At 43.0% G+C, this 24,366-nt stretch overlaps 1 protein-coding gene across 1 annotated transcript in view; it reads left to right on the forward strand.

The window, feature by feature from the left end:
- Positions 1-24,366, forward strand: part of Ttc29 (tetratricopeptide repeat domain 29) — a 127,295-nt gene that overhangs the window by 56,690 nt on the left and 46,239 nt on the right. The window contains exons 7-8 of the mRNA XM_041663330.1: positions 15,029-15,241; positions 18,155-18,240. Coding sequence (XP_041519264.1) covers positions 15,029-15,241; positions 18,155-18,240 — 299 coding nt within the window. The remainder of the gene's footprint in view (positions 1-15,028; positions 15,242-18,154; positions 18,241-24,366) is intronic.

Genomic DNA, 24,366 nt, shown 5'->3' on the forward strand with positions numbered 1-24,366 from the left:
AGTGCAGTATTAGCAAATATGTCATGGCACAGTAGACACCAGCGCTAAACCCTCTCATTCCTCAGTGCATGCTACCCTCTGGACTATCCAGATGGCACATTATAAAAGTGGCTTTTAAAAGACTCGAGAGATAGCTCCATCTCAGAAACAGTTACTGATCTTGCAGAGGACCTGGGTTTGGTTCCCAGCACCTACCTTGTGGTTTATAACCATCTACAACTCCAGTTCTAAGATATTGATTGATGCCTTCTTGACCTCTGCAGGCACTGCATTCCTGTGGTACAGATACATGTATGCTGGCAACACTTCTACACAATCTGAATTTTTAAAAAGCAGGGTTTTTTTTTTTGACAAAAGCTAGCACTCTGAAAATTAGTACAGCATAGAGCCCTTCCAGAGATGGAGAGCAAGTGAGAGAGGAGAAAGACTGGGAAAGCCAGTCAGTGGGAACAAGAGGGCTTGTCTGTCTCCTATAGAAGACAGGGTTTCCGGTCCTACTCTGAAACACAGTGGAAATCAAGCTGCTTACTCGCTGTGGATGGAGTAACTCAGGACAGGGGAATCTAGTCTGGGGTGGAGAGCTCAGCCCTGGAATGTGCTGTGTTAGCTGGATAAATGCAAAGGACACTACATGGGAGGAATAATTAGTCGTCAGAGGTCAGCAGGGAGGGGAAATCCATGAAAACTTTATCTCTGCATATAAATACAAACTTTATATTTGTATATCCATATCACACATACATGTAAGGAAGAGGGGGCAGATGTATTCCTCATGAAAAGTGTATCACCCAAGAACATTTTCTTATGGTTTAACTTCATAGGAAAGGCTAATAGCTGGAGAAGAAATAGAGCAGGCTAGCAGGAGAATCAGTAGCTTAAAAACTCACTGGAATAATTGTGAGGTTCCATTAAATACTTCCTAAAATTTAAAAAGGAAAAGGTAACTGTGTATTAGTGGTGGTATTGTGACTCGCTGAAATGGTTTTGGAATGTAATATACATGATTTCAGGATGCTGTTATGAAAACACACAGCATGGAAAGGAATCCTTATAAAATAATAAGAATCAGAAGAAAACTACATTGTTCTTTACAACTGTGTAAAAAAATGAATGCATATAGAAAAGATTAGCATAAAACTTGAGCAAAATAAGTCAATTTTGATGATGAATGATGTTGTTGCTAGGAATATTTTAAGATTTTTTCCCCCAGCAGTTTCAACTTGGTTGCTGCTGTTTTTGCATGTATGGGTTTTTGGTGTAGGAGGTCCTTCTGTTTGTGTATTGCTTTCATTAGTTAATGAATAAAGAAACTGCCTTGGCCTAGTTGATAGGGTGGAACTTAGGTAGGTGGAGAAAATAGAACTGAATGCTGGGAGGAAGAAGGGCAGAGTCAGAGAAGCCATGGACCTCTGCCTGAGATGGATGCCAGTTAGAATCTCTGGTAACCCACTGCCACATGGCAATACAAAGATTATTGGAGATGGGTTAAATTAATATGTAGGAGTTAGCCAATAAAAAGTTAGAGCTAATGGGCAATTAGTGTTTTAATTAATACGGTTTCTGTGTGGTTATTTCTGGTGTCAGCTAGCCAGGTGGCTGGGACAAACAAGCAGGCCCTTCCCCTGTAACAGGTCTTGCTGCTGCGGGTTTTGCACACATGTGTCTTGCTAGAAGCCACTTTTCTGTTCTGTTGAGTTCTAGTTTCAAAGTTCATTTGTATCGTGGGTCATAGATAGGATAATTGGCACCATCTAAGATTCCCCAAAATACACGGAGTCCCTGGGACTCAAGGCTTTGGGGGTTAGAATCAGGCAAGTCACTGGTAAACTTGCATGAATTGGTCACATTAAGTAGAGTGATACATATCTCTAAGTCCTAGCATTTTATTCACGTGCTAACAGCAGTGAGAGCAACAGTGTCTGCGCTATTTGCTGCTAATAGATTGCTGACAAGCATTGTAGGAGTATTTGGGGGCTTTGAAAGACTTTATTCTCTATCTAAATTGCCATCAATTTTAAAATTTATTGCAGTGAAACCTCCCTTCCATGCGAGAGAAAATGGCACTTAGAATAGCAGAGCCTTCTGAGCAAAACGTCCGGCTACTCTGTTATTCTTCCATACCATACATCTCAACTGTAGCCTACCCTCCCTCCACTCCTCTCAGCCCCAATTCTACCTCCCCTCTGCTCCAGATCCACTCCTCCTGTTTCCTTTCAGAAAAGAGGAGACTTCCCAGGGATATCAACTGAATATGGCATGACTAGTAAGACAAGGCACAAACCCTATATCTAGGCTGGATGAGGTGACCCAATAGGAGGAAAAGGATCCCAAGAGCAGGCAAAAGAGTCAGAGACACCCCCACTCCCACTGTTAGGAATCCCACAAAAACCCCAAGCTGAACAACCACAGTGTATATGCAGAGGACCTATTGAAGACCCATGCAGGCTCCATGACTGCCGCTTCAGTCTCTGTGAGCCCCTATGGGCCCTGCTTAGTTGATTCTGTGGGCTATGTTCTCCTGGTGTCCTTGACCCTCTGGCTCTTACAATCCTTCCTCACCCTCTTCTGTGGGGTTGCTCAAGATCTGCCAAATATTTGTCTGTGGGTGTCTGTATCTGTTCCCATCAGTCCTCTCTGATAACTATTGGAGTAAGCATTCATCTATGAGTATAGCAGACTATCATTAGGAATCATTTTCATTGATTTTTTTCAAGTCATGTTTGGTTCTACAATAGGTCTCTGGGCCATCCAGCTTCCAGTTCCTGGCTATCCAGGCAATGTTAGCCATGGGTTCCCTCTTGTCATGTGAGCCTCAAGTTAGACCAGTCACTCCCACAGTTCTGAGTGACCATTACCTCAGCACATCTTGCAGGCAGGACAGGTTGTAGATTGAAGGTTTTGTTGCTGGGTTGGTGTCTGAGTCCCACCACTGGAAGTTTTGCCTGGTTACAAAAGATGCCTGTTCAGGTTCTGTATCCTCCATTGCTAGGAGTCCTCACTAGGGTCACCCTCATAGGCTCAGGAACTTTCCACTGTACTAGATTTCCACATCTCACACACATACACACACACACACACACACACACACACACACACACACAGCCTGAATTACAACTGTCTCTCACATACGTTCTCCCTCGGTAATCTTCGTATATCTCTCTCTGACTTCATCCTTCCTGTTCCCACCCACCCCAGTCCACCCACAAAATCTACTCTATCTTCCCTTCCCTGGGGATCCACGCCACTCCACTCCCCTCCTCCAATCCCCACTCCGCCTTCCTTGTTACTTAACCTGTCTGAGTCTATGGATTGCAGAATGATTATCCTTTGCTTAACAGCTAATATCCACTTATATGTAAGTACATATCAATCTGGATCTGGGATGCCTCACTCAGAATGATTTTTTTTCTAGTTTCATCCATTTGCTTGCAGATTTTCTGATGTCATTGATTTTAACAGCTGAGTAATACTCCAACTGTGTTACTGTACCACATTTTCTTTATCCATTCTTCAGTTTGGGAACATCAAGGTTTTTTGCAGTTTCTGGGTATCATGAATAAAACTATTGTGAGTGTAGCTGTGCAAGTGTCCTTGTGGTATGGTGGAGGTTCATTTGTAGGTGGATCTTAGGGTAGAGAGAGGAACAGCTACAGTGATTTTAATAGTGTACACATTAGCACTCCCGCCAGCAATGGAAGAGGATTCCCCTTAACACTACATCCTCTCCAATATGACTTGTAACTTGTGCTATTGATCTTGGCCATTCTGACAGGTGTAAAATGGAATCTCAGAATCATTTTGATTTGCATTTCCCTGATGGCTAAGGACGTTGACAATCTCCTTAAAATGTTTCTCGGTCATTTGAGATTCTTCTGTTGAGAAATCTCTGTTTAGAACTGTACCCCATTTTTAAATTAGATTATTTGGGGATTTGATGTCTAGTTTCTAGAGTTCTTTATATATTTCAGAAATTAGTTCTCTGACAGACATAGGGATGGCAAATAACTTTTCCCATTCCGCAGGGTACCATTTTGGTGTTTTGTTCTTTACCTTACAGAAGCTCCTCCATTTCATGAGATCCCATTTTTAATGGCTGATCTTAGAGTCTCCATTATTGGTGTGTTGTTCAGGAAGTTGTCTCCTCTGCCAATACATTCAAAGCTATTTCCTACTTTCTCTTCTATCAGGTTTAGTGTATCTGGCTTTAGTTGAGGTCTTTGATCCACTTGGACTTGGGTTTTGTGGAGGGTAATAAATATGGATCTATTTGCATTCTTCTACGTGCAGACATCCAGTTATGCCAGCACCATTTGTTGAAGATGCTGTCTTTTTTAACCATTGTTTGTTGACAATGCTTTTTTTATTGCCATTGTGTATTTCTGGCTTCTTTATCAAAACTCAAGTATAGGTGTGTGGATTTACATCTGGGTCTTCAATTCTATTCCACTCATTCTCCTGTCTGTTTTTATGTCAACACCATGTAGATTTTATTACGTTAGCTCTGTGCTACAGCTTGAAATCAGGGATACTGGTACCTCTGGAAGTTCTTTTAGTGTTCAGGATTGTTTTTGCTATCCTGCATGTTTTGTTTTTCCATATGAGATTGTGGATTGTTCTTTCAAGTCTATGAATAATTGTCTTGGAATTTTGTTAGGGATTGTAGTTGCATCAAATCTATAGATTACTCCTGGCAGGATTGTCATTTTTACTATGTTCAAAGCATTAGTCTTGAAAACATAAATGTATTTGTGGGCACTTCAGGTATCAGAAGGAGGGGAAAATTAGAAACAAAGCAATTTCCCAGGACACCTTGCAAAGCTCTTTGTGGGTTTTCCTGATAGTGTAGCCGAGTCCTAGCCACACCTGTTGTACAACTAAGCCGGTTCCTGGAGAATTTTCCTCCCTGTCTCATAGTTAAAAATAAAGCCTAGGACTCAGGAAGTAGTTCAGCTGTCAGAGTGTTTGCCTGGCATGCATGAAGCCCTGGGTTCAAGCCCAGCCTCCAGATAAGTAAAATAAGCAAATCCAGACATCTGCCTATAAATTGCTTTTGAAACTGCATCTTAAACATCTTTTGGAGGAAAGTGCCCCAGAAGTGTCTCGGTTTGCTAGTGAGGAGGAGGGAGAAGTCACAAAGCCATGCAAAAACAGGAGACCCGGAGCACGGGGAGGGGAGAGGGCGGAGTGGGGGAGGAAGATTGCTCAGACAAGAGCAGGACTGTCCAGAACCCCTCCCTGGGGCGAATGTGCCATTAACAGACTCCAAACTGCCAGCTCTTTCGTCATACACTTCGTTTTTGCTGGAAACCCCAGGAGTTAGTTGTGGGTGTGACTCCTATCACATTTTCCAAGATTCACGTGATCAGATACTGCTGGACTGAAGCACCTCACAGCTCGCGCACTCAAACTTTTCTAAGGACACCACCTGGGCTCACACTGCTGTTTCCGCACAGAGTAACTGTCCCCTTTTGGGCTCTGTCAGTTTAGCACCCATCTGCGCTGTGTACACACGCGGAAGACCTTCCAGGATTTAATGAAGAGATTCTTTTTAAGTATTGATAGCCAAGAGAAAATTATACCATGTTTGATCTGTGTAAAAGAATCAAAGTCCGAGATCTTTGAATGGAACTTAGAATAAAAATGTAATTGGGTTACATCCCTGAAGTCTGATATATCTTTAAACAAGACTGCAATGAAACTTTATTAAAGCTTCAAATGAATTATTTCATGGCTTTTTTTTTTTTTAGTTCATTTTCTTCCTCTTTCTCTTTCATGTCTGTGTTCCTGACATTGTGGCTTGTATTTTACCTGTCTTTTTCAGGGTGTTTTAATTATTTACTGCTTAACGAGTAGCACAGAGAGGAAGCCCTGCCTGGTTCAGGGGTGCTGCTGCCTCTGCAGCAGGGCTTTCTGTTTGAAGGCTTTGCAAGGGGCCTTGGCTGGCTGCACCAAGCCTGCAGCCATCTCTGAGGCAGGTAACTGCCCTGGGCCTGTGTTTCCTCTGCCGCTGAGAAGCACTGCTCCAAACTGTGTCTGCAGAGAGGCGTGCTTTCCAAGGACCAGAGGAGAGCAAATGCTTTCTAATTAGAGTCTTCAGTAGCAGTCAACGGGTTGAGGAACCCTCTTCCATATCAAAGAAAGGAAAAGAGAAAAGAGCGGGTGGGGGTGAGGAGTAGAGAGGAGGGAAGGGGAAAGGGAAGAGGAAAACAGACAATAGACAAATAAATTAAAACACAGACAACCTTGTAACAAAAGTCACTGAGTCTGTGAAGTATGGGTATCAGCATGGGGTTGGTACCATCTTTTCCACAAGATCTGCAGCTAAACTGAGCTGAGCTGGGGTAGGGTTTCAGAGGGCGAGCTCTGTAGGCTTTGTGAAAGGGTCATTGGGTTCTGATGCTCGAGCTCAAATCTGAAACCAAGGCCTGTCTTCCCTCTTCTGCACCATCAGCAGCCATCCCTGCCATCAACAGCAAGCAAGACAGTCACTAAGGCTGTTACTATAGACCAAGGTGTGGACACACAGAGCTAATCCTCGGGGTCAAATGAGGAGACAGGAAGGGGAGGTTCAAGCCCAGCCTCCAGATAAGTAAAATAAGCAAATCCAGACATCTGCCTATAAATTGCTTTTGAAATTGCATCTTAAACATCTTTTGGAGGACAGTGCCCCAGAAGTATCTGTTTGCTAGTGAGGAGTAGGGGAAGTCACAAAGCCATGAAAACACAGAAGACCCCAGAGCACAGGGAGGGGAAAGGACGGAGTGGGGGAGGGAAGGAGGGAGGGAGGGAGGGAGGGAGGGCAGGAAATAAGGAAGGGAAGAGGGGAGGAAAAACCTGTCATGAGAATCATTTACTAGTGTGCCTGGCAAGTAAGTGGCCAACTATGTGGTTAATCTCCTTCACACTCACCTAAATCAAACATTTTCAGTCTGTTCATTGATTTTCTCTTTGCAATATCCCAAATAGCATGTTCATTACCCACCCAACGAAGATGTGGAGAACAGCTTGCTCTCTTGCTCCTCACTGCCCGCCTCTGCCTGCTCCCCTCACTCACATGCTGGCAGAGTCTGGCAGATAGTCTCCTACGTCTTTCTCTTTGCTCATAGAAATGTATTCAAAGCAGGCTGGATGCAGTTCATTTAAAACCATGAGCAGCGTGGATTGCAGGTAATAGCAATGCTGCTAAAACTAATGGAAGGTCCCTCGTTAGTGCTAAAGTCCATCTTGGACCTTGATCTGCAGGCTTGTGTGCCTAAGGACACGTGTGAGTGTCCGAGCACGCAGCTCAGTGACCAGTACCGCACTGGCCTTGTGTGCACAAAATACTGCCTTAAATTTCTAGGGCTTTTCTGTTTTTATTGCTTGATATTTTAAGAAGACCTTAAAACTATAATAGGGATTTTCAAATAAGGTAAAACCATGAACGTAAAGTAATGTTATCTAAAGAAAACTGGACGTTCCATAGGTTTCTTCATGAGAAATACTGATTCTATGTGTACAAATTTTAGAAATGTTTTACCTTTGTCTTAGAGATGGAGCCTCATGTAACCCAGGGTAGCCCCCAATTCAATATATAGCTAGGGCTGACCTTGAATTCCTGATCCTCGTGCCTCCACCTTCCAAAAGCTGGATTACAGCTGTTACAGCTGTGTACCATCACACCCGGATGTGGTGGTGCTAGGGCTTGAACCCAGTGTTTGGGGGGGTTGTTTGTTTTAATTTTGAGACAATCTGATATCTTCAGTTTATTCTCTCTCTCTCTCTCTCTCTCTCTCTCTCTCTCTCTCTCTGTTTTTCAAGACAGGGTTTTTCTGCGTAACAATCCTTGGTGTCCTGGAACTTGCTCTGTAGACCAGGCTGGCCTTGAACTCGCAGAGATCCACCTGTCTCTGCCTCCTGAGTGTTGGAATTAAAGGCGTGCGCCACCACTGCTTGGCTTGTTTATGCATTTTTTAAGAGCAAAGAAAATGTATTAGTCAGACTTATTACAGCTATGACACATACTGAAGAGACAATTTAAAGGGTAATGGCTTGTCTTGGATCGTGGTTTCAGAAGTTTCTCGGCTTTGGGCTGGAAGTGAGATAGGACCTCATGTTAGAGAGAGCTGCAAGGAGCTGAGCTGCTCACTGCATGGAAGCCAGGAAACAGAGAGGGAAACAACAGAATCAATGGCAAGATGAGTCTTTCCAGGACCCTGGGGCCTCTTCCTCCAACCACACACAACTTCCAAATACTATCATAGTTTGGATCTGCCAAGGGATCAATCCTTTGATTAGGACAAATCCCAAAGGGTCTCTTTTCCCAAAGCCAGCAGCTTATAAGCACACCTTTGGGGTGGGGCACTTCGTATCTGTCCCCAAACTCAGACAGCAACTGTTGGTATTTGGTAGTGGCAGGTGTGCACTGAGCACACCTGGGCTACCGAAATATCAAAACAGCAACTGTTAACAACAAACACCTCTCTTGGGGCTGTGAAGGTCAAGGCAGGCTTTACCCTGATCCGATGTGATCATCATCATCATAATAAAGACCTTGTGAATTTCCCCTCTGACTCCAACACACACACCCCCACACATACACACAGAGAGAAACAGATTTACACATACAGCACACAGAGAGGCACAAATACACACAGAGGTGCACATACACACACCGAGAGACACACATACATGCATACAGAGACACACATGCACACACAGAGAGACATGCGTACACACAAAGAGAGACACAAGTATACATACACAGAGATGCACATACACACAGAAAGAGACATACGTACACACACAGAGAGAAACACATACATAAACATACACACACACAAACATACATGCACAGTCACACACACAAGCCCACCTGAAATCTGTTGAAAAGAAACAGCTCGCTAAGTTTTCTCCCTGCATCTCACAGTGGCTCCTTGAAAGGGCATACTTCCTGTCCTGTTGTTAGGGTTGTTATTGTTACTGAGTGTGGAAGCAAACCTTTGTCAATGGCCTTCCATTTTGCCATGGCATACACTGGAGATGAACGATGGAATATGGTGAGCCTCAGCTAAACCAGCATGTGTAGCGCTGTCATAATCATTATAATTGAATGTAAATATGGAAAGATGATGTAAATTGCTTTTGCAGTTAAGCCAAAATGGAAAGCAATGTCTTTTGTTTTTTTGTCAGGGCGGTAGCATTTTTCTCGTTTTGTTACTGCTCACTAATGCTTCTAGCACATTCTGTGTCTACATTGTACAGGACAGTAACGTATGCCAAAGATGGCCCAGTGATTCCAGACTGAAATACAACACAATACACATAAAGCTTTATTGTTCCTTAGGTTGTTGTTTTAAACTAAAGTGGGATATTTCCCTAAAGTCTTCAACAAATGCACACAATTTAGAACTAAATACGCTTACAATATATGCCCAAGTAGCTGAGGAAATGGGTCTCATGGACCTGTCAAATTATTTTTATGCAATTGTTTTTGCAGTGTTGTTTTTACTGGCAAATGTACAAGTTGATAGAAAAAAAAATAGTTACTCTCAGACTTGCTGATGTATGGATCTAAAGTAGGACAGGCCTCTGCATCTGAGGGCTGTGACATTTCAAATTACTTGAACAATATCAGCAGCCATCTTTGGACATAATTAACACATTGCCTAATTAATGTCAGGCTAGCATGAGTAACACTTTATTAAACGTTATTGTATTCATACTTGCCTCACCCCCCTGTCTTTCAGACTCCAAGTGTCTGCCGTTTTCCTGAAGTGGAACAACTTCTTTTTCTTTCTTTCTCTTTTCTTCTTTCTTTCCCTTGTTTCCCTCCCCCTTCAAGTAATCAATGCAGTGCTGAATGAGTTCATTTTAATGCATTCAATCATGCCTCTAATGTTCGTAGCTTACGGGCGCAAGCATCAGTAATGCAGGAATGTTATATGGCTTTAGTTTGGGCCATTTCATAAAATATTCATGGAATCAAAAATGTGCATCAAAATAGCGGCTGGGAGAATTACATTTATGTTCCTGCCTTTATGGCAGCTTCACATTTAAACCCATTTGTGTTAATATCTAGTCAATCTTCCTACTTTAAAAAAAACCTAAAATGGGGGAGATCATATACATTTCCCTTTACTTAATATTTGTTCTAGACATCTGCTGTGAGACAACAAATATCTATAAACTTCCAGAGATGGTGTGCAGAGAGGGAAAGCCACAATTTGGGTAATATCCAAATATATAAAATTGTATTTTCTCCACATTGTGTTTGTCTTAACATCCTACCAAGCATTTTGCAGTTTACAGCATCATTGTTTGGCTTTTGTGTTTTTAAATAAGTATGTGGATCTCTTGTTTGTGTGAGTCTTAGATACAATGAGTGTGATTGTTTTGGGAGCATGCTTTGCTTGAGGTGAAAAACTATAAATGCATGCCAAAGTCTTTATTGCTTATGTAGATGTCGTATAATTGTTAAAAGCAAAATGAAATAAAATCGAGGTTTGGGCCACCTCCTGTCTCTATCTAGATATTGCTGTCCCACACGGCTGTTCACAAGGCTCTCCTAAGATGTGATTTGCAGTCTACTTTGTGGTTTGGGAATAAATGGACACCGGCAGTGTCTGTGATGGCTGCCTTTCATCCCTCCAGTGACAGTTTGGCCGTTTTCTCCCCTGACTCACGTGAAGGAGTGTGGCCCGTTGCTGCAGGACGTAGAGCCATGGCCTGCAGGCACACAGCTCAGCAGTGCTCTCACTGACTGCTACCCTGATGCTACAGGGCTGAAGATTTGCTGATGATCCTGCTGCCCATGTGATCAAAACTCCCCTCCCCCAGGAGACTTTAACAAATATGAGCTTTCTACTAAGTCTTATTTTGTGATACCGGATTCTCCCTCCCTCTGTTCCAGTTCCTCCGTGGAAAATAATGCCCATACTTGACCACCTCAGACTCTTGCATCACCCGCTCATCCTTACTATTCTAAGACTGATGGCGGGGTCTAGAAAGATCTCTCCATGTCCCGATATGCTAAATTTTATTTGGAAAGGAAGGGTGAGTTATATATGAACACTTCAAGGAAGTTATAAAGAATGTTATGAGCCAGATTTGAAAATTTAGCTGTAGCGGTTTCAATGAGATATCTTCCACTTGGTCCCCAATTAATGGCGCCATTGGGGGAGCTTTGGAGCAGTGTAGGTTTGTTGGAGGAAGTACATCACTGAAGAGTTGCTCCAGCCATCATGCCCGGCCCTGGCTGCCTCCACTCCACCATAATGGACTCTTGCCCTCTGGAACTATAATCCCAGATGAACCCTTTCTGATCTAAATTGCTGAGCTCATGGCATTTACCACAGCAAAGAAAAGGAACTAAGGCACTGTTCGCGGTCTTCATTGGTGTTTGCACTTAGCTTGGTCAAAAGGAATTTTGTTTATGGCCTTTGCCAAACTTTAGTAACATTATGTAAGTTTTCAGATAAAAGCAGTAGGTGTTATTATTTCAATAGATACCTATTCGACTGGCCATCAGAACACTTAGTCATAACATCAATTAATTGCTTAGGTCTTTGTTGCCATTGGAGATAGATTGGACAGAAATAATACCGTTGTTGATCTTGCTTCAAGGGAGTAACTACATTTAAGTTACTAAACTCTTATCATGCCATACGCTTACCTTTTAATATTTTAAGTCAACTATATACCGTATTATAAAGAGTGCTTTCGAGTTCTGGCCAGCCTTTAGCCATTGTGTGCTTGTGGTTCTTTGAACCAAATCTTTACTGCCTTATTTGCTTCCATTAAGAAATGTAAGGACTGAAACCTTCCCTGGGAGGACTGGAAAGCTCTCCTCCTAGGAAAACCCTTCTGCTGGAAGCAGTGCTGATCAGAATCCCAGGAACACACCTCAGCAGCGTCAAAGCAGTGACAGGTGGGACTGAAGCCATCACTGGTTGGCTGAAGTCACAACATGTGGGACTTCCAAAGACTTCAAAGTGTCCCTAAGGAATCCCCACACAGTTGAGGAGAAAACAGAGAATTTGAATGGCACTGATTATAATTCTGGGTATTCAGGAAGAGGTGATGGATTGTCACTTCCTTTTTTGGTACCTGTTACAGGGACGGTCTGGCCTGAGTGAACACATTAGGGGTCTAGAAGAGACCAGGGAGCATTAACTCAAGCATTGCGTTATTCATGGAGATGTCGGTGGCAGTTTCAAGGGAGACAACTTTGGTTTCTGACAGTTTGTGACGCCATAGCTGATGTGGTAGAACTGGTTATACAGGGCTTTGGTGACCAGGAATTCAACCTCTAACCATAAAAAGTTTTAAATGTGGTTTAGAGACTTCAGTCATTTATTCTTCTTTATGAGCCTCCATTTCCTCATCAGTGAAAACTTGGAGATTACATTTCTTTGCCAGTCGGGGGACATTTGAAGGATAATATGTAAGGGAGAAAGTCTTTATTAATGCCTTACTCCACCAGGAAAGGCCACTTCCTGGTTCTTTTATCCAAGCGTCTTAGACCCTTTTCCATGGAGGTCGCAACCCCAACCTTCTGAGACCTGACTCCTAGACAGTCTTGAACTAGGCAGTCCCCTGATGCTAACCCCAAAGCTCTAGAAAACCCTAAATTCACACAAAAAAGATTCTTTCTGATTACCCCAAGATGGTCTTTCATAGTGATCAGTACCCCAAAGCCTCCCAGGCGTTATTCCTCCTTACACATGTGAGTTGTCCAGAAACCTAACAACCCTCAAAAGTCAGGAGCAAGGAGGGGAGAGCGGCTCACAGGGAAGGCAGAGACAGGACCTCAGCCCATTCTGACCATTTCCATCCTCGGGTTTTTTCATTCATTGTAAAGCCTATGAAATGAAGTGTTCTTTGGCAACACAGTTTGCAGCTGTGTGCTCTCCTTTCTCCAAGGCTTTATGATAGGTTTCCAAAAAACTCTTCAGGACTCCTTGCCCTCTGGTTTGCTCCCCACCCAGCCCACAAGGTAAGGACTCTTTCTGGCTGACTACTGTATTCTGCTGCCACTTAATCGCTAGGGAATCTCCACTTGTTTCACCTGTCTTTGGAAATGTCACTCTCATTTTTGATGTATTTTTTGAGACCCTGTCTTGCCATGATGCCTAAGATAGTCTCCTATTATAATCCAATTCTCAGACAGCAGTTTCCCGAGTGCTGGGGTTATCCAGGTGTGTGCCGGGGTTATCCAGGTGTGTGCCAACACTCCTAGTTTGTCTGTGTATTCGCTAAGAGTCTGAATATCAAAGTCAGTATAACAAATGTTGGCAGGTCATATAATCAGTCAAGGCAGCACCATTCCTGCCTGTACATGATGGAGTAAGGTCATTGGTCAATAAACAAACTGCCTTGGCCCATTTGATAGGCCATCCCTTAGGTGGGTGGAGTAGACAGAATAGAATGCTGGGAATAAGGGAAGTGAGGTCAGAGATGCGAGACACCATGCTCTCCTCTCCCGGGCAGATGCGATGAAGCTCCAACCCAGGATGGACGTAGGCTAGAATCTTCCCGGTAAGTGCACCTTGGGGTGCTACACACATAAATAGAAATGGGAAATCAAGATGTAAGAATTAGCCAGTAGGAAGATAGAGCAAATGGGCCAGGCAGTATTTAAATGAATACAATGTGTGTGTTGTTATTTGGGGCATAAGCTAGCTGGCAGCTGGCAGCTGGGAGCCGGGCAGCAGGAATGCAGCCCACAGCTCCTTCAACATGTACCATGCAGTGAAGTAACTTGAGGAAATGTAGTGTTCCTAGTAGGAACTGTGAGAGTTAATTTAAACTGTCATGGTAGTATTGTTAGAAAGACTAATTCTTATATTGTGCAGGATAAGCTGAATTAAAGTATAACTATAGTGACTATGTTGCAATTGATTGTTAGTTATTGTAGAAATGCTATTACTATGCCCACTGTTAACACTTCTATGTTTATTTTACAAACTAACCCCATAATACACTAAATGTGCTTTAATTAATTCTGAATAGCTTCACTACATGCCTGTTTGACAGAATAGTAAACTAAGACATGGAGTTTGGTAGTAATTAGCCTAACCAAACAAACAAACAAAAAAGGAGTAAAGCCGAATTATGAACCTTTGCTTCTTTTCACTGCTGCAGTTGAAATGCCTGGGTGGGTTGGCCTAGCTTAGAGCAGTGCTGTGTGTCACCTGATGCTACCACAGCTGCTTGTTCTGCTGGCATGCAGGAGTGTGCCTGAAGGGAATTATCATCTAAAGTACATCTGCAGTGTGGCCTGCAGACCACTCTTCCAAAAATAGACTTTCTCAGATTTTAAGGAATGAAATGGTTTAAGGCTAATTTAGAGTCTGAGATTTGAGAAGAGACATTCTGGAGTGACTGGTAGGATAGCATCCGGGACATCATCCAGATCTAGGCAGACGACGGAGGTGCCTCCTTCAGTCTCTGGAAAGCAGGCTTAAAAGCCACTCTGTCGTCTGAAGTGTGTAACTGGTGTACGCCTCTCACGATGCCTAAATGCTCCCTAAGAGTGAGTCAGACACCACCTCCAGAAAGCAATAATGGTGACAAGCACAGGCTCTGGAGAAAGCCTTCACAGTTCTACATCCTCTAGACACCCAATGTTGAGCTGAGCCTCTCCTCTCCTTTCTGTAAAATGGAGCCATGCGAATTCCACGGCATCACACTGCAGTTAAACGGAGAATGCACGCAGTGCCTGAGACACTAGTCAACTTAGTGAGGCCGTAACACTGATGGATCTTCATGCTGTCTCAGGACTTGCAAAATGGCCGTCATTTCTACCAGCCGAGGTCACCCCCCTTGGAGATGTCTCCCCAGAGTTCAGTGCTGAGATCTGAGGCCCCATTAGATCCTTTTCCACGTCAAGTCCTTTGACCGCATCTCTCCCTACCCTTCATGAGCAATGTCGACACATGTATCCCCTGTGTCTCCCCATTTATGAGTAATTCGAACACACATGCAAAATTTTGCAAACACGTTTCTGGCCTGTGCTTTCCATTTATGAATGGCTCTTATTCTGCAGGTGAGCTGCTGGAAGCTGCCCAGCATTATGAAGCCTTCCATGAATTGACGCAGGGCCGGATATGGAAGGATGAGACAGGCCACTATCTCAACTTGCTCGCCTGTGAAAGTCTCGTGAGGACCTACAGATTGCTCTCAGACAGAATGTTGGAAAACAAAGAATACAAACAGGCCATCAAAATTCTAATAAAAGCTTCTGAAATAGCCAAAGAAGGTGGGTGGAAGAGAGTGCTCTCACACTGATTTCTTTAATGGGCAGACACTGGTTCTCCCAAGAGAGGAGTAAAAATTGTCAAGTGTTAGGGTAATTATTTCCTATGAAATGCAAAGACAAATGCCATCAATACACTTTCAGATTTTGCTGTAAGGCAGAAGGAGAGCCCTTAATGCTGACAATGAGATATCCATTAGTTTCTTGAAAGCTTTATTTCCAAAATTACAATTCACTGGGGGTACTGCTGTAAAACAAGGAATTCACAAAGAGGAGACAAGGTCATCTGTAAATGTGTGTGTGTGGGGGGGGGGTGGTCGGGGTGGGGTGGGTGTGTATAGGTTGTGTATTTTTTTTTTCAATCTGAGAAACCTTTTATTGTTTATAAATTCCCTATAGTCAGATCCTTGGGAAACTGTGGTAAATATTTAGTTAGCAGTAACAAGGAAATAACACTGTAATGTCTTTAGACCTTTGCCCCTCTCAAACCTCAGCCTTTGGATTAGCGCTATCAACATCACCAGGAGGCATGCTATAGAAGTCACAGTCTGCCCCACCCCAGCCTGGCAGCATCAGTGTCTGCAGGCTGCCAGGATGCCCAGTGATTCTCATTCACACTCTAAGCAGTAAGAATACTTTTAGGAAAATTGCTCACACCCTTAATGTTTTATAGCATCTTTATTTGTATAAGCATAATGAAAATGAAGCATTTTCTTATAAACTTTTAATTCATAACATGCAGAGAAAAATACCCCTTTCATTACTACATCACCACACAGTAATTTTCTAATAGACTAGTTTTTTCATGAAGGAGAAAAAGAAGCTACAGTCTTGAACTAAAGTTTATTGACTCATGGACATATTTAATGAATTCATTTGTTAAGCAGCTGATGGCTTATTTGGGGTAAAACAGGACTGGTCTTGTGGTATGATTTTAATTTATTTTAGAGGAAAAGTAAACATTTGAGTTCATTTGTTCTTCTGTTATTTTATTTAAATAACCTTAGTTGAAATATTTAAAGAAAATTCTTATCACTGAAAGATAAATTCCATCAGATTAACTGCTTCTGCATAAATGATGGTCTATATCATCTCTAGAGGGAGTAAAGGGGACACAAATCCTGAGCACTTGGATCAATGTCAACAGCAAATTTTGATCACACAGAAGTTGCACAAGAATCACAAGAAAAAAAAGAACCCATTGATTGGCCAGTAGCCAGGCAGGAGGTATAGGCAGGGCAACCAGACAAGGAGAATTCTGGGGAGAGGAAAGGCAGAGAGTCCAACGCAGAGGAAGCAAAGTGAGAACACCTTAGTGAGAAAAGGTACCAAGTCACGTGACTAAACATAGATCAGAATTATGGGTTAATTTAAGTTGTAAGTGCTAGTTAATATTAAATCGGAGCTAATAGGCCAAGCAATTTATAATTACTACAAACCTCTGAGTGTTTATTTGTGACTGAATGGCTGTGGGACTGGGCAGGACAGAAACTTTTGCCTACATTATATCATAGTTTTCTATAGCCAGTGAAATATCTTGAAAACAAAGCAGGTACTGTCCCAGGCATTTGCTGTCTGTCTGCCTCGGCATCTTACATCCTCATCAGCAGTAACTCCATGGGTAGAGAGACTGAACACAGCAAAAAGGATTGCTAACTCCTGAAACCCAGAACCTAGGATTCAGATACCTAAAGACACTGCAGAGACACGCCAGCAGGGATTTGTCAACATCTGTGTTTCCAGGATTTGGATGAGTGTGAAAGCCAGTGACATCTAAAGGCAGAAAGCAAAACAAAACAAAACAAAACAAAACAAAAAAAAACAACAACAACAACAAAAAACCCCAGTATTCTTATTTTAAAGAGAACTTTTAATGGTTTTTTCTAATACTTAAGATTCGTACACGACGTTTCCATAGTCACGTGAACAAGCTGTGCATGCATCCGCAGTATGCCACGCCCCATACTGGACCACACATTGCACCTTCACACTCTTGTTTTTGGAAAGAATTGAGTCATTGCGAAACAAATATATCCCAGAAATTAGGGAGGAGAAAGCGTGGGTAGAGAAGGAAAGCATCTTTCCATCCCAGTGCAGGCTCTGCTGTACCAGGAAGCAGGCTCTGCTGGTCGTTCTCGCATTAGCCTGCACCAGGAATGCTGAACTCAACATAGCCAGACTGACATCCTTAACTTGTTAATCATACATCCTGTTGGAGACGGAGAGAATTGACAGGAGTGTGTAACCAGTTAAGCTGTTACGTGTAGCTGGTTGTTTCATGTAAGCTGTCACAGGCATGCTGGACAATTGTAGGTCTACACATGGTAGACTAACATCAACATTCTATGACATGTGCAAAGTATGTAGTAGGCTGTGTGTCTGTGTGTATAGAGAGAACTCCTTATAATTATAATGCTAAAATTTCTTAACCTGTCATTTGAGATCCAGGTAAGTTTTACCTAAATATCTCTCTCCCTTCCTCTCTCTCTCTCTCCCTTCCTCCCTCTCTCTCTCTCTCTCTCTCTCTCTCTCTCTCTCTCTCACACACACACACACACACACACACACACACACACACAGCCTTTTTTTAAATGAAGGTTAGTCTCAAAGATCATTGGTATATGTACAAGATTTTTTTAAGATTTGTTTATTTATTGTATATGAACATTCTATCTGCATTACAACTTTATGTGAGAAGATCCCATTATAAGTGGTTGTGAGCCACCATGTGGTTGCTGGGATTTAAATTCAGGACCTCTGGAAGAGCAGCCAGTGCACTCAACCACGGAGTCATCTCTCCAGCCATGTGTGTAAGCTTTTAAAAGAGTGACCGTTGTATTGACTGACGATGTTTTGGGTCTGTGTGGTGACTCTGTCCCCAAATACCGTGGTGACTTCTCTACCTCCCCACTTCAGGAAATGACAGGAGCATGGAAGGAGAAGCTGCTCTCTACCTGGGCTCAGCCCACTTGGCTGCTGGAGAATATGAAACTGCTCTCACGGTAAGTCACAGTGAACATCATTTTATAACATGATGCTATCATAAGTCACAGTGAACACCATTTTATAACATGACGCTATCATAAGGTCAGAAGAGATGGCTTGGGTCTGACATCAGAGCACCTATTTATCGAGATCTAAACTGAATATCAGTATCTTAGAAGGATATAAAAGTGGGATCTATTGGTCTTCAAAGGTGAGTTATGGTCGACCACTATGAAACGCTGTAAGGTATGGGAGATCCCATGCACTGAGTAGTATGACCCTGTACTCTGCTCCATCCAGACAAGGGAAAGTGGTTTCAGATGAAAGAAGATGGAGCAGTGTAGGCGCAGTGATTTTATGAGGTGAATTGGGATAATTCATTTTGAGCAGATGTGCCTGTTAAACAGGAGTGATATTTGCACTCATCTGGGTCTGGGGGTGCATCAGCAAGAGGCTGATAGTCCCAATCTTCAACACAGCTTACTCCATGACAGAATTAGTGTTTGCATAGTTCATCCCTGGCCTGCTCTGTTTGAATGGGACACAGACAGGAAGAGCTGTGCTTTCTTTATTATAATTAAGTTGGGTTTCTTCCTCGTGCTATCTGCAATGCTTATCAAACATAGCTTTTTAACCATTTACATCCCATGCACTTACCTTACTTTGTATAGTACAGGTTTAATGCAGAGCTTTGGAATCTCATTGACTCCTTTAGATCTTTATGTTAAGCAGGATTTGTATATTTGGGTCACATGTCATTTTCTAGCTCCCTTGAAACTGGTCATCATAGAAAGCACAACTTTTCCTAGATGACTCTTCCGTCCAAATTTTGTGGTCAGTGACAAGTGTTTGGCAAAGCTCTGTTCTGGTGCTTGGAGAGCAGACAAGCCACCAAGAGCATGAGTTCTTGCAGGAGCTAATGCAATGTGGCCAGCCAAGAAGACGCATGTGTTCCTGCAGGAGCTAATGCATTGTGGCCAGCCGAGAAGACGCATGTGTTTCTTCGGGAGCTAATGCAATGTGGCCAACTGAGAAGCAAGACCACAGTTCAGAGCATAAGCTTAGAGCTGTTTCATGAAGAGAGAAGAGGAGGCGGTTTCCAACCCTGAAAACCGGGACGTTAGACAGAACAGTGGTGTGTGGGAGTGGGGGAGGGGGGGTTCTATTTGTAGAAAACACACAAAGATAATGATGGAAGAGTACACATAAACACAGTCATACACACACACACACACACTGGTATGCTTTGTTTGGGAAACAATGAATTGTTTGAGGGACGACAAAATGTATTAAGAGATGAAGCTAAACACTGTAAAACAAGATGGCATAGGCCAGTCTCAGGAAACTGAAGTTGGAGGATTATTTGCATTGGGGGGAGCAGCCTGAGTTACACAGCAAGACTGTCTCAAAACAGAAACAAAAGGAGGGGAACAAAAGCAGAATAGAAATTAAATTAGGTGAAAACTAGCTCATAGATTCTCATTCCCTCCTTCTTTATCCCTCCCCCATCCACCCCTTTGCTCCATGTCTATAGCAAGGTAACTTCAAGTAACACAGTAGCGTTTACAACAGAAAGCTCCCTTCCATCCCCACACTTAGCTCCACAATTCTTTTCCTCAAATACAGTTACAAATTTAGGACTTACCTTTCTAAAACACTCAGTGTGTGGGACACAGATAGAGGGGTGAAGATGTGTTTCCTTTGGTTGTGTTTGAAGCCTGGCATTTTCCACACACAGCTCTGTGCCTTCCGTGAACTTCTTTCGCACTACTTCAGGCGGACTTCACTTTGGTCTTCATTATTACAGGTTCACCATGGGATGCTTAACAGATAAATGTGTGTATTTAGGAGGCAAACATGCAACATGCCGTTTTGAAATGCATGTAGGCTGGAAAGAGATTGCCTAGCATTTCATAACTTGCCTTATTTCCTGAGAAGACTCAAGATCTGCTCTCTTGGAAATTTCATATGTAATTATAAATATGCTTCATTTAAAAAGGGCTGGACCCTGAGTGCTTTAACATCCTATAGGGGGACACTAGGGTTATTTTCAATAAATTTTGATTATAAATTATGTGTGTTATGGTTTGACTATGAAATAACCCCTTAAAAGGTCCTATGTTTTGGTCCCCAGTGCAGTGTTCCAAGATGAGGCTTTAGTATGTGAAGGGGCCATGAATAGACTTCCCTCACTGACAGACTAAATCTTGTTATGGATTTGATGATCTGGTGGCAGACTCGGGAGGTAGCAGTGCTGCTGTTCTGCAGTGTGGCATGGTGGTGAGAAGGAAAGTTACGCCACACAACAGGACTCAGGGGGAGGTTGTTGGGGGAGGGAAAGGGAAGGGAGAGAGTGACAGAAGAGACCTCTGGAAAGGAAGTGGTGGAAAAGAGAGGGAGACACAGGAGGGGCCTGCTTTTTATGAAGGGCTTTGGTGCATGTGCTTGATGACGTATTCTATCAGCGCCCTTAGGGACTCCAGTGCATATGCACAAAGAGTGCTCTTAGTGACTGCAGTTGAAGACCCCAAGGGTGGGCCAGTGTAGTGCCTGAATGCTTACAAGCAGAAACTTTACAGATAGGAACTTCGATGAAACAGATTGAATCAGTCACGGTGGCTCATCATGCTGTATAGCTTTATGTCAACTTGACACAAGCAAAAGTCATCTCAGAGGAGGAAACTTCAATTGAGAAAATGCCTCCATAAAATCTGGTTGTAGGCAAGCCTGTAGGACATTTTTGTAATTAGTGGTTGATGTGGAAGGGCCCATGCCATTGTGAGTGGGGCCACCCTTGGACTGGTCATCCTGGGTTCTATAAGAAAGTAGGCTGAGCAAGTCATGTGAAGAAAGCCAGTTAGCAGCACCTTCCATGGCTTCTGCATCAGCTTCTGCTTCCTGGTTCCCACCCTGCGTAAGTTCCTTTCCTCACTTTCTTCAATGACTGACAGTAATAATGGAAATGTAAGCCAAATAAACCCTTTCCTCCCAAAGTTGCTTTTGGTCATGGTGTTTCATCATAGCAACAGCAACCCTAACTAAGCGACTAACCCTTGTAATGCTAATACTTGAAATTCTCACCCTTTTAATGCCTATACTTGAAATTCTAAGGCCGGAGATTGCCATGAGTTCCAGGCCAGCCTAGATTACAAAGTAAGGCCTTGTTTCAAAACAACATCAATGGAAAAAAGAAAACTTTAACAACAACAACAACAACTAGGGACCAACAAGATGGCTTGATTGGCAAAGGCACTTGCTGCTGCCAAACCTGAAGACCCTAAAATCCACAGGGTAGGAAAAACCTGGCTTCCACAAGTTGTCCTTGAGTTTCACATGCGTGTTCTGGCACATGTACCCATACATAGGGACATAGAATATATATGTGTGTGTTTATATGTGTGTGTGTGTGTGTATGTGTGTGTGTGTATGACACAGAAGTAGGTGCCTACTTATCTCTTATGCCCTTTGATATCAGATAATCTAAGGATTTGGTTTTGGAAAGGGCAGCTCTATTATTCTTTACCATTTCCTTTGTGAACAGGTAAGGAGATCAACTTTAAGTTTTAATCTCAGTGATTTCTTATAATATTAAAATAGTGTGAGAAACTTAAAAAAAAAAGAAGTAGGTGTGTTAAGATGTGGAAGTGTGTTCTTCAAGCCCATTTCCTGCTTTGTTGTGTCCTGGGCTCCATCGCAGTCTCTGCCTACTGTTGAGATGAAGTGAGTCACTTTTCCACAGTCCCTCTACTGTGGTGCTCTGCCTCTCCATGCACAACCCCAGCAACAACGGCGCCAATGCCATAGACTGAGATCTCTGCCTCTCCATGCACAACCCCAGCAACAATGGTGCCAATGCCATAGACTGAGATCTCTGCCTCTCCGTGCACAACCCCAGCAACAATGGCGCCAATGCCATAGACTGAGATCTCTGCCTCTCCGTGCACAACCCCAGCAACAATGGTGCCAATGCCATAGACTGAGATCTCTGAACCCATGATCCAAAGACACACTTCTTCCCTGATTTGTTTTCCTCAGGCATTTTGTCACAGTCATGAAAAAATGCAACAAACAGGCTGATCAGACATGACTAATTACCTATAGAATGACTGTGTGAAGCGGAGGATTCTAGTGTACCCTATGATGTCAGTGGTAAAAGATAGTCCAGTAAAAATGGATCACAGAAATTATCTTTGACATCCAAATGGAAAATCCTGGAACCTTCTACTCTTTTAGACAGTGTTATTTTCTGGAAGTAAATGTGAATCTCACGTTCACAGCTTGTCATCTGGAAAACCTCAGGCCAATTTCTGAAACTTATCATCTCAATTGCTTCACATCCCTTGCAGGAGCATAAGTAGACTGGCTCCGCTGAGTGCAATAGGTTACACAGTGCTGCCCCAGCCACTTCGTAATCCCTGGAACTGGTGAATACAGATATGATCAGCTTAAAGACCTGGAGATGAGATGATTGTCCTGGATTGATTGGGGTGGGCTCCAATTCCAAAGTCAAACATCCTTCTAAGAAAAGGGCAGAAGAGGCTGTGACACAGACAGGAGAACAAAAGACAGCACAGAGAGAGGAGGACCATGTGAGGGTGAAGAAGGAGAGGACAGCTGGTGTAGGAGGTCCTGCTGTGTGTGTGTTGCTTTCATTGGTTAATGAATAAAGAAACTGCCTTGGCCTAGTTGATAGGGCAGAACTTAGGTAGGCGGGGAAGACAGAACTGAATGCTGGGAGGAAGAGGAGTTGAGTAGGAAGGCGATGCTATGGAGCCTGTGCCAGAGTCAGACATGCTTCATCTTTGCCAGTAAGCCACTGCCACGCGGCAATATAGAGATTAATAGAAATGGGTTAAATCAAGATGTGAGAGTTAGCCAATAAGAGGCTAGAGCTAATGATTTAATTAATACAATTTCTGTGTGGTTACTTTGGTGCTAAGATAGCCGTTAGGCTGGGTAAGCAGCAGACAAGCAACCATCTCAGAGCCATCAGAGGGTCATGGTGCTGCTCAACACCAGATTTCAAAGTTCTTCCCTTCTAAGCTTTGAAAGGACAAACTTCATCATGTCAGCTCCAAGAAAAGCTTTTCTTATATAAAGTTCTGAAAGAGTATCTGCCTGGTCTGCTAGAAAGTCTGGAACAGGACAGTGTCTTCTATATTTACTGGGTACACTAGAGACACAATGACTGGATAAAATTAGATATGCAAGGTGATTCCCTAATTGATTGGAGACATAACTTGTCTTCTAATCACAAAGCAAATGCAAAGAATATTTTTAAATGTTTTTTTATTCTTGTTTGAATTCTTAGAAACCTAGTTTCTTTGCTGATACGATCATAAAATATCCTGAGGAAAAGTGACACGTGGGAGAAAGAGCTGCAGTTCCAGCTTACAGTTCATCACTGAAAGTAAGTTCAGACAGGGACTTGAGAGTGGCATCCACAGACAGTTGCAGAGGGAATTACACCTCCGTCATGTCTGCTTGCTCTCAGAGAGCTCTCTAACTTTGGTTTCTCTTAGACAGTCCTGCCCAGTCCAGGGCCCAGCCCGTGAAAAGGCCACAACCTGGGTCTCTCTACCTCCAAGGATGATCAAGACAATCCCCACAGACATACCCACAAGCCAATCTGATCTGCCTATTCCCTCTTTAAGACTCTCTTCCCAGATGAGCCTAGGTTCAAGCTAGTCAAAACTCCCCAGCACAGTTAGCGTACAAAATTATGGGCTCAATGATGGCATTGCCATGTACACCCATCACTGTACTGGGCTTATGGTTCTTGCTACTCTCCCCATTCCTACTGGTTCCCTTCCTCTGAAACTGTGCCCTGATTCCTTCATGCCATTCGCAGACAGATAGATGGATGACTGATAATAGATGATCATGACAGGTAGGTGATAGATAGATGATTGATAGCAGGACTTCATTTATGTGAGGGAAACGGGCAGCATCTGCCTCTGTTCTCTCCTTGAAGCCATTTCTAATCATATGCTGCCAGAATCATCAATAACATCTCAATATGTCATCTCATGTCAGTGTGTCTGCCCTGTGTGACTATGGAGAGGAGTGAGACTGCCCCCCTCTGCTGTGTCACCTTAGAACCCCTAAGAAATGTCTAATGTTAGCTGATGCTATTAAAGCTA

The sequence above is a fragment of the Microtus oregoni genome, unplaced genomic scaffold (genome assembly GCF_018167655.1).
Source record: "Microtus oregoni isolate MIOR12 unplaced genomic scaffold, Mior012 000014F_ref0000157, whole genome shotgun sequence".
In the NCBI taxonomy this organism is placed as follows: domain Eukaryota; kingdom Metazoa; phylum Chordata; class Mammalia; order Rodentia; family Cricetidae; genus Microtus; species Microtus oregoni.